This window comes from Heloderma suspectum, chromosome 7 (genome assembly GCF_057233095.1).
Source record: "Heloderma suspectum isolate Gila_16-S chromosome 7, 16-S_ref, whole genome shotgun sequence".
Lineage (NCBI taxonomy): Eukaryota > Metazoa > Chordata > Lepidosauria > Squamata > Helodermatidae > Heloderma > Heloderma suspectum.
The window spans coordinates 51,541,553-51,555,352 of NC_139464.1; the positions used below are offsets into that span (position 1 = coordinate 51,541,553).

Sequence of the window (13,800 nt, forward strand, 5' to 3'; positions counted from 1 at the left end):
ACCCACATTAAAGCAAAGCAGTTGAGCAGGGAGGGATCAAGCTGGTAAATAGCTTGCATTTGTTTCTTTTTACTGCTTTGACTGATTACGAAACATCAAGTCAAACACTAGTCTTTCTAGTACTTTATTTTGACCAATAGTGACAACAGTGCAGCCTGAACCAATAAGATTGCCATGAGTACAAAGTTTTGTGATGTTTTGCTTTCAGTCCATAATCCATCTACCCAGTAAGACCAAGCTTTTTCTTCAAAGATTCTGGCATCTCAGGTGGAGGTGGGCGAGGAAGCTTGAAATAAACTTTCACGGAGTCATAGATGAACCACTGTAGTGCTGTCAGGGTACCAATCATAATGATACGGGCAAAAAGACCCTTCCATACTCCTGTTGGAACACACAACAAATTTAGTACTCAGAAGCATTCATATATTTTTACAGTCCAACATCTTTTTGAATCCTCACCTTTGATTCCCAGCCTCTTCAGGACTTCAAAAGCTGAACTGCCCTTTTCTTTGTTCAACACGGACACAACAGAATCAGCAGGATGTGAGACAATGGCACAGAAGACACCAGCTGAAAAGAAGTTACCTCCATTAATTTAAAAATTATTCATTAATGTGTTTTATATCCATATGAATAAGATCCTATTTCAACAACTAACTAGCCCACAACTGCTACAGGGAGATAAGATTTCTGCTGCTCAGAGCTGGCATTACATAAATTTTCTTAAAGTATGTTAATAGACACGTGGAAGCATGCACATTCTCCAAGACATTGTAAGGGCTGATAACCAAGTAATTAATCTGGCTTCAAAATCCAGAGGGCTCTGTCATAGATGCAGAACGTTATTATGCCATGTGTCTATTTGAGCCTAAACAGAACTTAAAAAAAAAAAATAACTGGTGCTTTAGATGCCCCTGTAACTTCAAAAAAATCAAATAATTAGTGATGCCTATGAAAAATATAGACCAGCCTTACCAAGCAGTGAGTAACATCCTATTGTGCCCTTAAATTTGCAGGACCCATGGCTCACACAGTAGGGCTTTGACACTTCTAAAAATAACTGGAAATTACTGGAAACACTAGTTTCTGGAATGGGACAGGTCAGGAGAGCTCACATAAGGAAGTTTCACCGATATGTCCCAATCCAGAAACTAGCATTTCTAGTCTTTTCCACTTTTTTTTTTAAGATGTGCCAAAGCCCAGTTGCATGAGCAAGGGGTCCTGCAAGTGCAACGGAACCAGCAGAGGCAGATCAGCCCCACTGGATACTGCCCTTCAAGATGTTTTGGACTACAGCTCCCAGCACTCCTAGCCATTGGCCATGCTGGCTGGGACTGATGGGAGTTTGCATCCAAAACATCTGGAGGGAACCACTTTGTGGAAGAGTGCTATAGGTATTACTAATATAATATTTCTGAACGTTACAAATTTTTTCCTTACCAATATAACCTGCTATAAATGTAACAACCAGCTGTTCTGCTTTTGAACATTCACTCCTTGGTTTGGGAACAACATATTTGTAAAGAGCTTCCACGGTTCGTTCAAAGCAGGCAAACTTCATCATCGTGTATGGAATCTGCCTCATCCATAAGGGTGCAACACCTTTGTAGAAACTTCAAAATAGATACAAAAAACAGGAAATTTAAATGTAATTGCTTCTCATCTGGATTTATTCTGGAAGACATACAGGAATTCAGTAACTGCTTATTCATTTCCTCACAGTTATGGTATTTCAAAGGGCTGTAACATCAGTGGTAGGGCACATGCTGGAGAGTTGACACCAGCCAATGTAGACAAGATGGACCAATGGTTTAACATGCCATAAGCTTATTGGTGCCTTCCATGTGAATGTTCCCCTTCATGGATCACTGCCTTGTTGTGGCGAAGGGGCTTGCGTAACTCAGTGAAGCCATAAGCTATGCCGTGAAGGGCCACCCAAGACGGACAGGTCATGGCAGAGAGTTCTGACAAAATGTGGTCCACTGGAGAAGGAAATGGCAACCCACTCCAGTATTCTTGCAAAGAAAACCCCATGGAACGTATCACAAGGCTAAAAGAGATGACGCCGGAAGATGAGCCCCTCAGGCCGGAAGGTATCCAATATGCTACTGGGGAAGAGCAGAGGGTATTTCCAAGTAGCGCCAGAAAGAGTGAAGCGGCTGGACCAAAGCCGAAAGGACACTCAGCTGTGGATGTGTCTGGTGGTGAAAAGAAAATCCGATGCTGTAAAGAACAATATTGTTTAGGAACCTGGAATGTCAGATCAATGAATCAAGGTAAGCTGGAGGTGGTCAAACATGAGATGGCAAGATTGAACATCGACATCTTGGGAATCAGCGAACTAAAATGGACAGGCATGGGCGAATTTAATTCAGGTGACCATCATATCTACTATTGTGGCCAAGAATCCCTTAGAAGAAATGGAGTAGCACTCATAGTCAACAAAAGGGTGGGAAAAACAGTACTGGGGTACAATCTTAAAAACGATAGAATGATCTCAGTACGAATCCAAGGCAAACCATTCAACATCACAGTAATTCAAGTCTATGCCCCAACCACTGAGGCCGAAGAAGCTGAGGTTGATCGGTTCTATGAAGACCTACAACACCTTCTAGAACTAACACCAAAAAAAGATGTCCTCTTCATCATAGGGGATTGGAATGCTAAAGTAGGAAGTCAAGAAATCACCGGGATAACAGGCAGGCATGGCCTTGGTGTACAAAATGAAACAGGACAAAAACTAATAGAGTTTTGCCAAGAGAACATGCTGATCATAGCAAACACTCTTTTCCAACAGCACAAGAGGCGACTCTACACATGGACATCACCAGATGGTCAATATCAAAATCAGATTGATTATGTCCTTTGCAGCCAAAGATGGAGAAGCTCCATACAGTCAGTAAAAACAAGACCTGGAGCTGCCTGTGGCTCAGATCATGAGCTGCTTCTTGCAAAATTTCAGCTTAAATTGAAGAACGTCGGGAAAACCACTAAACCATTCAGGTATGACCTAAATCATATCCCTGATGAATATACAGTGGAGGTGAGGAATAGATTTCAGGGATTAGACCTGATAGACAGAGTGCCTGAGGAACTATGGACGGAGGTCCGTAACATTGTTCAGGAGGCAGCAACGAAATCCATCCCAAAGAAAAAGAAATGCAAGAAAGCCAAGTGGCTGTCTGATGAGGCTTTACAAGTAGCTGAGGAAAGAAGGGAAGCGAAAAGCAAGGGAGAAAGGGGAAGATATACCCAACTGAATGCAGAGTTCCAGAGAACAGCAAGGAGAGACAAGAAGGCCTTCTTAAATGAACAATGCAAAGAAATCGAGAAAAAAAACAGAATGGGAAAGACTAGAGACCTCTTCAAGAAAATTGGAGATCTCAAGGGAACGTTGTGTGCAAAGACGGGCATGATAAAGGACAAAGAAGGCAGGGACCTAACAGAAGCAGATGAGATTAAGAAGAGGTGGCAAGAATACACAGAAGAACTATACAGGAAAGATCTGAATGTCCCTGATAGCCATGATAGTGCGGTCACTGAACTTGAGCCGGACATCCTAGAGAGTGAAGTCAAGTGGGCCTTAGGAAGCATTAGTAACAACAAAGCTAGCGGAGATGACAGTATTCCAGCCGAGCTATTTAAAATCCTAAAAGATGATGCTGTTAAAGTGCTGCATTCAATATGCCAACAAATCTGGAACACTCAACAGTGGCCACAAGACTGGAAAAGGTCAGTTTACATTCCAATTCCAAAGAAGGGCAACGTCAAAGAGTGTTCAAACTACCACACAATTGCGCTCATTTCACATGCCAGCAAGGTGATGCTCAAAATCCTACAAGCTAGGCTTCAGCAGTATGCGAACCGAGAACTACCAGAAGTACAAGCTGGGTTTCGAAGAGGCAGAGGAACTAGAGATCAAATCGCCAACATTCGCTAGATCATGGAGAAAGCAAGAGAATTCCAGAAAAACGTCTATTTCTGCTTCATTGACTACGCTAAAGCCTTTGATTGTGTGGATCACAACAAACTGTGGCAAATTCTTAAAGTGATGGGAGTACCAGACCACCTTACCTGTCTCCTGAGAAACCTGTACGAGGGTCAAGAAGCAACAGTAAGACCCAGACATGGAACAACCGATTGGTTCAAAATTGGGAAAGGAGTATGACAAGGCTGCATATTGTCACCCTGCTTATTTAACTTATATGCAGAGTACATCATGAGAAATGCCGGGTTGGATGAATCAGAGGTCGGAATTAAAGAGTGCTGGGAGAATTATCAACAACCTCCGATATGCAGACGATACCACCCTAATGGCAGAAAGCGAAGAGGATCTCAAGAGCCTCTTGTTGAGGGTGAAAGAGGAGAGTGCAAAAGCTGGTTTGAAACTCAACATTAAAAAAACGAAGATCATGGCATCTGGCCCCATCACTTCCTGGCATATAGAAGGGGAAGAAATGGAAGCAGTGACAGATTTTACTTTCTTGGGCTCCAAGATCACCGCAGACGGTGACTGCAGCCATGAAATTACAAGACGCTTGCTCCTGGGGAGGAAAGCTATGGCAAACCTAGACAGCATAGTAAGAAGCAGACACATCACCTTGCCGACAAAGGTCCATCTAATCAAAGCTATGGTTTTCCCAGTAGTAATGTATGGCTGTGAGAGCTGGACTATAAGGAAGGCTGAGCGCCGAAGAATTGATGCTTTCGAACTGTGGTGCTGGAGAAGACTCTTACGAGTCCCCTGGACTGCAAGGGGTCAAATCAGTCCATCCTAAAGGAAATCAACCCTGAGTGCTCATTGGAAGGACAGATAATGAAGCTGAAGCTCCAATATTTTGGCCACCTAATGCAAAGAGAAAAGTCACTGGAAAAGACCCTGATGCTGGGAAAGACTGAAGGCAAAAGGAGAAGGGGACGGCAGAGGATGAGATGGCTAGATAGCATCACGGATGCAATGAATATGAACTTGAGCACACTCCGGGAGAGAGCGCAGGACAGGAAGGCCTGGCGTGCTATGGTCCATGGGGTCACGAAGAGTTGGACACGACTGAACAACAACAACAACATGTGAATGTTGTTATCTTATGAAGTTTCTTCCAAGCCAGCCACAGATCAGGCACAATCCAGGAGTCCCACAAACTCCAAATAAAGTTAAACATGGACACATTGTATTTTCTGGAGCAAGTTAGGCAACACTCCCCCTCACCATTAATTTTAAAAGTAAATGATAAACATGTCCACACTCCAGCCAAATCCTGATAGTAGAAAATGACAACAGAGCCATTTCTATCAGAACGTAAGAGACCAGAATGAAGGTATATTATTCTCACATGCCAATGACTCAAGCATCTTTGACTGTACAACCATAAAGTTGCTGATGTCTCTTAACTGGAACTACTCAGTAGCCAAAGCTATAAACAGAACTCAGCACAAGAGCCATCAAACAAAGATGGATCTAAGGGAGCATGTTGGCTCATATCCCTTCAGAAATGCTATACGCCAATACTTGTTAAACCATTTGATCATATTCAGAACTGTGCCAATATCTAAAGCTAGAACGTCTATAATCAAAGTTTAACAACTCATATACAATGACTCTGTGCAAGAGGGTTCAAGAATACTTGGACCTTGCCTTAACTGCTGGCAATACTTACGCCCAAATGCCTTCTTCTGCAAACATTTTTGGAGCCGCTTGCCTCAGTGTATTAGCGTATCCAGGCTGAGTTTGAATGCGAACCTTGGCAGCTTCCATTGGAGACAGAGCAATATCAGCAAAGAACTCTGCACTGGCAGATGCAGCCAAGTACAATGATGTACGCCACACGTATGCATTTTCCTGAAATAAGTTGCAGCAAACCAAAAATGTTCATGTGATCTTCACTGGACAAATAACTAATAAAGGGGAAATAAGATAGTTCTAAGAAGTGCAGGAAAAAAATCTTACTTCTCCCAACATGTTGCCATATAGAACTTTGAAGACTTCATAGAAACCAAATTTGCAGAGCCCTTGCATGGAATATCCAATAAAAGTTGGAGCCCATCCCTTGGCCAAGCCACGAACACCATCTTCTTTAACAGTAACTGAAAACCCCTTGAAGATGCTCTTATATTTTTGTGGATCCACCTAAAACAAGTTTTGGAAGACAAACATTTTATGCTTTCAAACATTCAGAACTACCACCAGTTTAATCCAAACATGTAGTCATTGAACAGAGCACAGAAGTGAAAGAAGCGTTGTTTGAGAGCTTAGAATTTGTATCAACTGGATAAGACTGGAGTGAAGGGAAAGATCAGGTATGATTGTGTAGTGACGAAAGGACAAGTCAAGTGACAGTGGCAAGATGAAGTTAGGGGACTTAAGGAAAGAGTTTGCTGAAGTAAATCTTAAAGATGGACACAGGAGTAAGTTCTACAACAACCAGGAAGGTAAAGGACATGAACAGGAATGCAAGTATAATATTTCTAAGTTTTGAAGCCACTGAAATATATCCATATGAACTATAGGTATGCAACTTATCAAACCTAAACTAGGAGTAATGTGGAAACGTAACACACAAGATTCTGATAGCATATACAATCCCATACAGTATGCTGGAACCTGTGATGCACCATACAATGAAAGCTGCAATCCTGTATTCCCTTAGTTGGGGGTAAGACCCATTGAACCCAATGGTGCTTACTTCCAAGTAGACTTGTAGAAATAACTTACAGTGCAGTTCCATACAACAGACAGGAATTTTAGCTACCCAGTATTCTAATTTCTTGAAGCACTTCATATTACACTTGCATTATTTATGAGAAAGTGTTTTGTATTATTTTGCAGAAATGCTACTTGCTTAAGTGAAAGAATACGAGCACTGGTTGTTTAATGGAAAGATAATACTTTACGGTATGAAAGGGAAGTGCCAGGATGGAGACATTCAACATTTAGCCCCACCCATCTCAACAAATAACATCAAGGGGATCATTTTTACTCAACAGTACTCAGAAAGTGTGTATAAATGCTAAGAACTGTTTTTGGTTTGTCTAGATATGCAGTCTGAGTAGAAAAAAGAACTGTTCAGTAATCCTAAAATGTTTTTTTGCAGCAATTGGCAATATACTAGTATATAATATATACTAGTATATAGTATAGTATATTAATATAGATGTCATACAAGTCTTCAGTACTCTCTTGTTCTACCTTCCTACCTCATGTCGCCCTCTACTGACTTGTTCCGTTTCACTTTCCTCTTACTTTCTGGCCTCTTTCTGACTTCAGTATGAGCAGGATTACATTTTCTGTAATGTGGATCACATACAGGTCAAGAACATTTCCTCAAGACCTTTAGCTGCTTTAGAAAAACATAACACTAGAATCAACTTTGTGAATGAGATTTCTTACAAGATTTCAAAGCAGCTTTTCTTACCTATATTTGTCATCTATTACGGTGTTTAATTACTTCAGAGTCTTATATTTTACATAACAAACTTATTCCCTCATAACACCAGAAGCTCAGGTTAACTCAAAATTTTGAAAAGCTAGATTATTTGACCTCACTTAGGTGTTTGCATGGTTACTATAGACTTTAATACCAATTAAATGGGTTGGGTTTTTCAAGTGTTACAGCTCCACAGAAAAAGAGACATAATATGCATGAAGTTGTCATTTACACTTGCATAAAGCCATTTACTCCACACTACATGCATTACAAGGTTCAGAACATTTAATAATCTAAACTGGGTTAAATCTTTCTGAAATATTTTGTAGATGCTGGGGGCTGGAAGTATACAGTTGAATAACCAAACAACAACGTTTCAATTGGTTATGAACATTTAAAGAGCATATTGCTTCTAACCTGTTCAACAACCGTTATTTGTAGCCTTCTCACTCTGGACCTGTCTCAATGTTTAATTTAGAATAGTGTATCACAAATGTTTGCTTCAACAGGCTATTTATACATTCTTGTATAATTCTTACATGATTTAGTCGTTTAGCATACACCCAGTCCTGTTATCAGTGGACTTGAAGCAATGTATATTACTGATATTCAAGATTTCATTCCAAAAGATGGAAAATTTAGTTCCTAATGTTTAGCAACATACAAACCTGGATGCGGCACTTCACTAAATCCAAAGGTACAACTGCTGTGTGTGTCAGACCACAACTTAGGACCCCACCAAAGCCACAGAGAGCATAAAACTTGAGTGATCCATATTCACAACTGTGTTCCTCTGTAGCAAAGAAAAGACACACCATGCTGTTAAGTAAACTACATGCAATGCTATTAAAAAAAACTCTCTTATTTGGGTGAAATCTAAACCTTGCTTAATTTTGGTTAGTAAGATTTCACACTTTATCATGCTATGTAACTCATCTATGTGACATGCAGTCAAACCTGAATTCGGCATTTAACGAGATCTAAAGGAACTAATGCTGTGTGCGTGGTACCACAGCTAATAATCCCACCAAGGCCACAAAGGATGAAGAATCTGCCAGAGCCATATGCACAGCTATAGTCTTCTGCTTAAAAAGAGAAATAAGTAAAAGTTGGCAAACTGATGTAGTAGCGCTCAATAAATTTGACTTTTTCCCTAAACCAAGTTTCCCCCTAATAATTTTAATTAATGAAGTGGTTGTAGGTCAGCTTAAAGCATCTCCCCTTTTTATTGTGTTTGTCTTTTGACATTCTCAGTGTAATTAAATACGGATCTCAGTTAACACATAAGCTTCAATGCTATGTTTAACCTGGTTAAGAACATCAATATTCCTTTTTGGAAGTCGTTTTAAACAATAGGAGTTTTATGATATTTCACCACCTTCAGATACAGAGATGAAACTGGGCTTGTCTGAGAAACCTAAGGAAGTTACCTCATTGCCATGCCAATGGTAATACACATAGGGTGGGATGCTACTTAGCAAAATGACTTATCTTAACATATGAATACAACAGAAAATTTCCAGACAATAGGATTCAAAATATGATTGTAACTATCACACAGGTAAAGGGAATGAGAAAAGTTTTTAATCAAAAGTTACATTCTGCTTAAGCCAGACCTACCCAACATGGTATCTGCCATATGGACTACAACTCCTATCACCCCCAGCCTGCAGGTCACTGATGATGCTGTCTGAGGATGATAGAAGATGTTGTCCACATCTAGAGGGTGCCAGGTTGGCGAAGGCTAGCTTAAGGCAATGCTTTTCCCATGAAATGCCTTGTACAAGAACACAATATAAGACTAGGTCAAATGTCCAATTAAGTCAAAATGAAGACAGAAGCCAAAAGTTCCATTTAAACGACTTTAAATTGAGGTATTTGTTCATTGTTTTAAGCAACATAGCAGGTCTTCAGTTCAGATTCTCATTAAATGTCTTTGGTTCACTTTTATATGCAGGAGACTTAGCTTAATAGAAAATGCACATAATTACCTGCTGGGCTTTAGAAAGTAAATAGAAATAGAAAGTAAAAGAGCCAGTGTAGTGTAGTGGTGAGAGTGACGGACTGGGAGCCGGGAGATCCGGGTTCTAGTCCCCACTTGGCCATGGAAGCTCACTGGGTGACTTTGGGCCAGTCACAGACTCTCAGCCCAACCTACCTCACAGGGTTGTTGTGAGGATACAACGGTGAGGAGGAGGATAATGTAAGCCGCCTTGAGTTCCTTGCGAGAGGGAGAAAGGCGGGGTATAAATGAAATAAATAAATAAATAAATAAATAAATGTAGAGCACTTAGAATGAAGCCTCCAATCTTGGAGGCTTCCAAGTACCCAATGCCCAGCTGGGCAGGAGGAGTGACGGAGACTCCTCCCCCCTTTTACAATTCCCTCCCCTCTAAACAGGCCTTTGAGCCTGTCTGGAGAAGGCATACTGCTGAGAGCTGGGGAGGCCATAGGATTTCTCTCCAGCCCTGAACACCTGTTTCCTTCCCTGAGGGTGCATTTGCAACCTCGGGAAGTAGCCGGGGCAGTACTTTTTTGTGGTGGCTGTGAGGGAGATGCATCGGGAGAGTCCCCTTCCCGAGGTTGTACCAGCTTCTACTGTTTTCGGAGGGGGACTGCACAATCCTGTATTCCCTGGGAGAGTGTCCCAGGGAACATAGGATTACTCTCAGATGTTTTCACTATTCACATCAAGGCCAAGTTGTTTCCACATGAATGCATGTATGACAGAGAAAACACCAACCGTAGATAATAAACCTTCTAGGAAACAGGAGAAGCAACCTAGTATCTTAATTGTGTCAAAACCTTGTGTCTTGCAGCACCTTAAAAACAGAGGGTGACATCCAACATTGCACAAGCAAATTTCTGCTCTAGTGACAGAACTTCCCTTCCGCCAGCCCTCTAGACCAGATTTCGAGGGGCAGCCGGGGACAGGGGGAACCCATTCCACCAGCACATGCTGTTCCAGTGGCAGAATGACAGTTGGATACAATCTGCAGGTCTACAGCACAATCTTAAGCATGATTACTTAAAAGTAAATGCATTAACTTATCCTCAGTCAGCAGGTATATACAATCATGGGTGCAAAGAAAAAAAATGTAACAGTAGAGCCACAAGCTATGAAATGCAAGAGGTACAGCCACCAACATTTCTCTGAACTCAAATGTATATAACGTAAGCACAATGAACGTTCACAACAGCGGTAGTCAGTATTAACAATATTTCTATTAACAGGTTACTGCTGTTGCAAGTTATGTGATTTTCTTGCATACATTTGACTCGTTTTATGCACAAGTGAGCACATACACATGTATGTATCTACCATACCAACTGAGGCTAAATTTTCATGCAACTGACAAAGCAGGCTCTACTACTCCATGGACCACAATAGATCTGTTAGTCTTTCAGGTGCTACAACACACACTTCAGTTTGGCTTTAACATGACTGTCCTCTGGACCTGATGTGGTGCCACTTCAGTTTTCTTACAGTGAAAGGACAAATAATACAGATGGCTTCACTGTAAGGGAACTGATCTGGCGTCACTAGAACATTGGAAACAACAGCTAACATGGAACAGCCTTATGACATTAAGTATTCTTGCAAAATGTTATTTATTTAATCAATTTATTTAATTAACTCACCATATCTATAAATATATATCTAAGCAGTTTACAAAATCGAAGATTAAAATGCATAAAATAAATTTAAAAGCTCATCAGTTAAAAGGATTAAAATATTTAAAACCAAAACTAAAAACACAGTAAGTATTAAACAGATTAACTGGGCAGCACAATCATTCAGGGAAGCCTTGGATCAAGGTCTTTAACAGGCACATAACATACTCCACAGTTTGCACCTCCCAAATATCAGAGGGGAGGGCACACTATAAGCTTTTAAAAGTGGGTTATTTATTCTGGCTCAGTACTTCAACAATGTCACAGACATGGTTTATTACAAAACTTACATACCTCAGCACAAACAAGAGTGTAGCAATTATATTAATATAGGAATCCACAATTCAAAGTCCCATCCACTCCCTTCAGTGTCATTCTAACTCTGTGACCTTGTACATGCCATCTCTTCCCCCACCCCCCACCCCTTCAAGATAAGACTTACCTACAAGGGACGAACCAGCATGCTAACGAGTTACTATGGAGACAAGCCCTTTTCTACTAGCCAGGGATTTCTCCATAGGCAGCATCCTTAAGCCACTTTGCTTAAGTGGGCTGCGGCCTAAAGCAGGGCAACCCTATACTAGGAAGAGAAATGCTCCCAGCCAGATGAATGGCACAGGTAGGCTTGAGGCCTTCCAGCCCCAAGGTCGCAGAGCAAGTCTTTCCTGGGCCTAAACCAGTGGGGTCAGGACACTGAAGGGAACTACCCAGCCCCTTCAACTGGAAGGAAACGGCAGGCGTTCAGCCTAGATTAGGTACCCTGGACCTGGCACAAGACAGGGCCTCGATGACCTTCCTTGTTCTCCAAGCGGTACCAGGTGGGCACAGCCACTAACGCCTCACCAGGGAGCGAATGCAAAAAACCCCGGGAACCCCAAACAAGGGGGCAATGGCGACGGTCATCTCCCCTCCCTCCACGCACCGACTTACCCTCCGCGGAAGCGGCTGCCAGGCTCCGCCGAGTGCACGAGGCCCCCGAGGGTTCAGCCGGGCGTTTCCTCAGGCTGAGGCTGTCCTGCTGCAATTGCAGATGAGGAGCGTGGAATGGGTTGAGCCGCACAAGCGGCGCGATAGACGAGAACATGGCGGCAGGAAGCTTCAAACGGGGGAAGCAGAGATGGGGTTAGTAAGAAGCCCATCGCACGCTGAGAAATTGCTGCTTCCTCCACCTCCCTCCCGGCTAAAGGCGAACTCTGGCGCGCAGTGAGGGAGCGAGAAGCACCACCTCCTTTCCCCCTCCCCCAGCCCTCTCTCAGGATCTTACCTTCTAAAATGGCGGGGCCCACCCTCCTCTCTCCGTTACTCAGCCGGCGCCTTCACTTAAAGGCCGACTATCACCCTTCCTCAATGACTTTGTCCTTCTCTGACGCAAGGGGCGGGACAGCCGTCCAGAAAGCCACACTGCGATTGGGCAGCAAGCCCTACGAGCTTGCGTCACTTCACTGACGTTCTCAAGAGATAACCCTGCCCGCTTTTAGATCCGCCCCCCCCCTCGCTCGCGTCAAGAGTAGGGGCGGCCATGGAGGGCAGGGCTCGCCATAGGCCTCGGCTCAGGGTGAGACCTTGGAGGCTGGGCCGCGCCGCGCCGCCTCAGCTACACCTTCGTAAATCTGGCATCGGCCGGATTAAACACGTGATGACGTTGAGTTTAGTGGAAGACAAAAGGAGCGAAAGTTGCCTGAGAGTAGTCAACGCCTAGTTCACGCATTCCTTGCTGGAATTTTGTGACGGGGTTTGTTAAGAGCTTCGCGGAGTGAGATCTGCGGCTTAAGAGTTTAAACTGCCCCTGTCTCTAGAGTAGTTCAGCATATTTCAGAACGTTCATAGCATCGGTTATAAAACAGGAAAATGTTATGTTCTAGGGATGTACGAAACTCACCTTTGCTCCGTCCCTCCGCGCGGAATCCTCGGGGGGCGGGGGAGGCGATCCGGTCCCCCCCCCCCCCGAATCCTCGACGGCCGGCTCCGCTCCACGGCCAGGCCACGGAGCAGCCAGCCAGGGCCATCCACAGCTGGGTTTCCGGCCGTGGACAGCCTGGTGCAGACGCAAATGGCTGCTGCCATAGCGGCCACCATTTGCGTCCAGCTAGACAGCCGTGATAGGCTACGTAAGAATTTATGTAGCCTATCATGGCTAACGTCCAAAACACAACATGCAGCGTGCGCAAATGGCGGCGGCTACGGCGGCCGCCATTTGCGTTCCCTATTTTTCGCCGACTTATCTTACGTCAATATTTACGTAAAACGGGGGGAAAAGGGGAACGCAAATAGCATAGCGGACGCTATTTGCGTTCCCCTTTTTTTTTGCCGTTTTACGTAAATATTGACGTAAGATACGTTGGCGAAAAATAGGGAACACAAATGGCGGCTGCTGTAGCCGCCACCATTTGCGTACGCTGCGTGTTTTTGTTTTTTGGACGTTAGCCATGATAGGCTACGTAAATTCTTACGTAGCCTATCACGGTCCAAGGACGGCAATGGCAGCGGCAGCAGCCCTGCTGCGGCTGGCCAGGAGACCAGCTGCTGCCGGAGCTGCCGCCAAATCCACTGCCGCCAAATCCGCCCCAGGTAAGTGCCATCCCGGGCGGATTCCGTGGGGCAGGATGCCGTTCCGCCATGGACTCACTGGAATCCGTGGCGGAAGTCTCCGCCATCCCTAGCTTGGAACCCCCTGTTACTAGGTTTGCAAGACAGGCAGACA

At 43.5% G+C, this 13,800-nt stretch overlaps 1 protein-coding gene and 1 non-coding gene across 2 annotated transcripts; both read right to left on the reverse strand.

The window, feature by feature from the left end:
* Nucleotides 1-108: 108 nt before the first annotated feature.
* SLC25A3 (solute carrier family 25 member 3) lies at nucleotides 109-12,425 on the reverse strand. Its single transcript, XM_084810205.1, has 8 exons — nucleotides 12,364-12,425; nucleotides 12,030-12,195; nucleotides 8,093-8,217; nucleotides 5,948-6,127; nucleotides 5,658-5,839; nucleotides 1,441-1,613; nucleotides 460-570; nucleotides 109-381 (listed from the first exon to the last, which is right to left on the reverse strand). Exons 2-8 carry the CDS (start codon nucleotides 12,181-12,183, stop codon nucleotides 221-223), a joined length of 1,086 nt encoding a protein of 361 aa, XP_084666331.1. The 5' UTR covers nucleotides 12,184-12,195; nucleotides 12,364-12,425; the 3' UTR covers nucleotides 109-220.
* On the reverse strand, nucleotides 5,236-5,473 carry LOC146339774 (small nucleolar RNA SNORA53). The gene has a single exon (XR_014784597.1). It is a non-coding gene; the product is annotated as a small nucleolar RNA SNORA53 (small nucleolar RNA).
* Nucleotides 12,426-13,800: the final 1,375 nt, after the last annotated feature.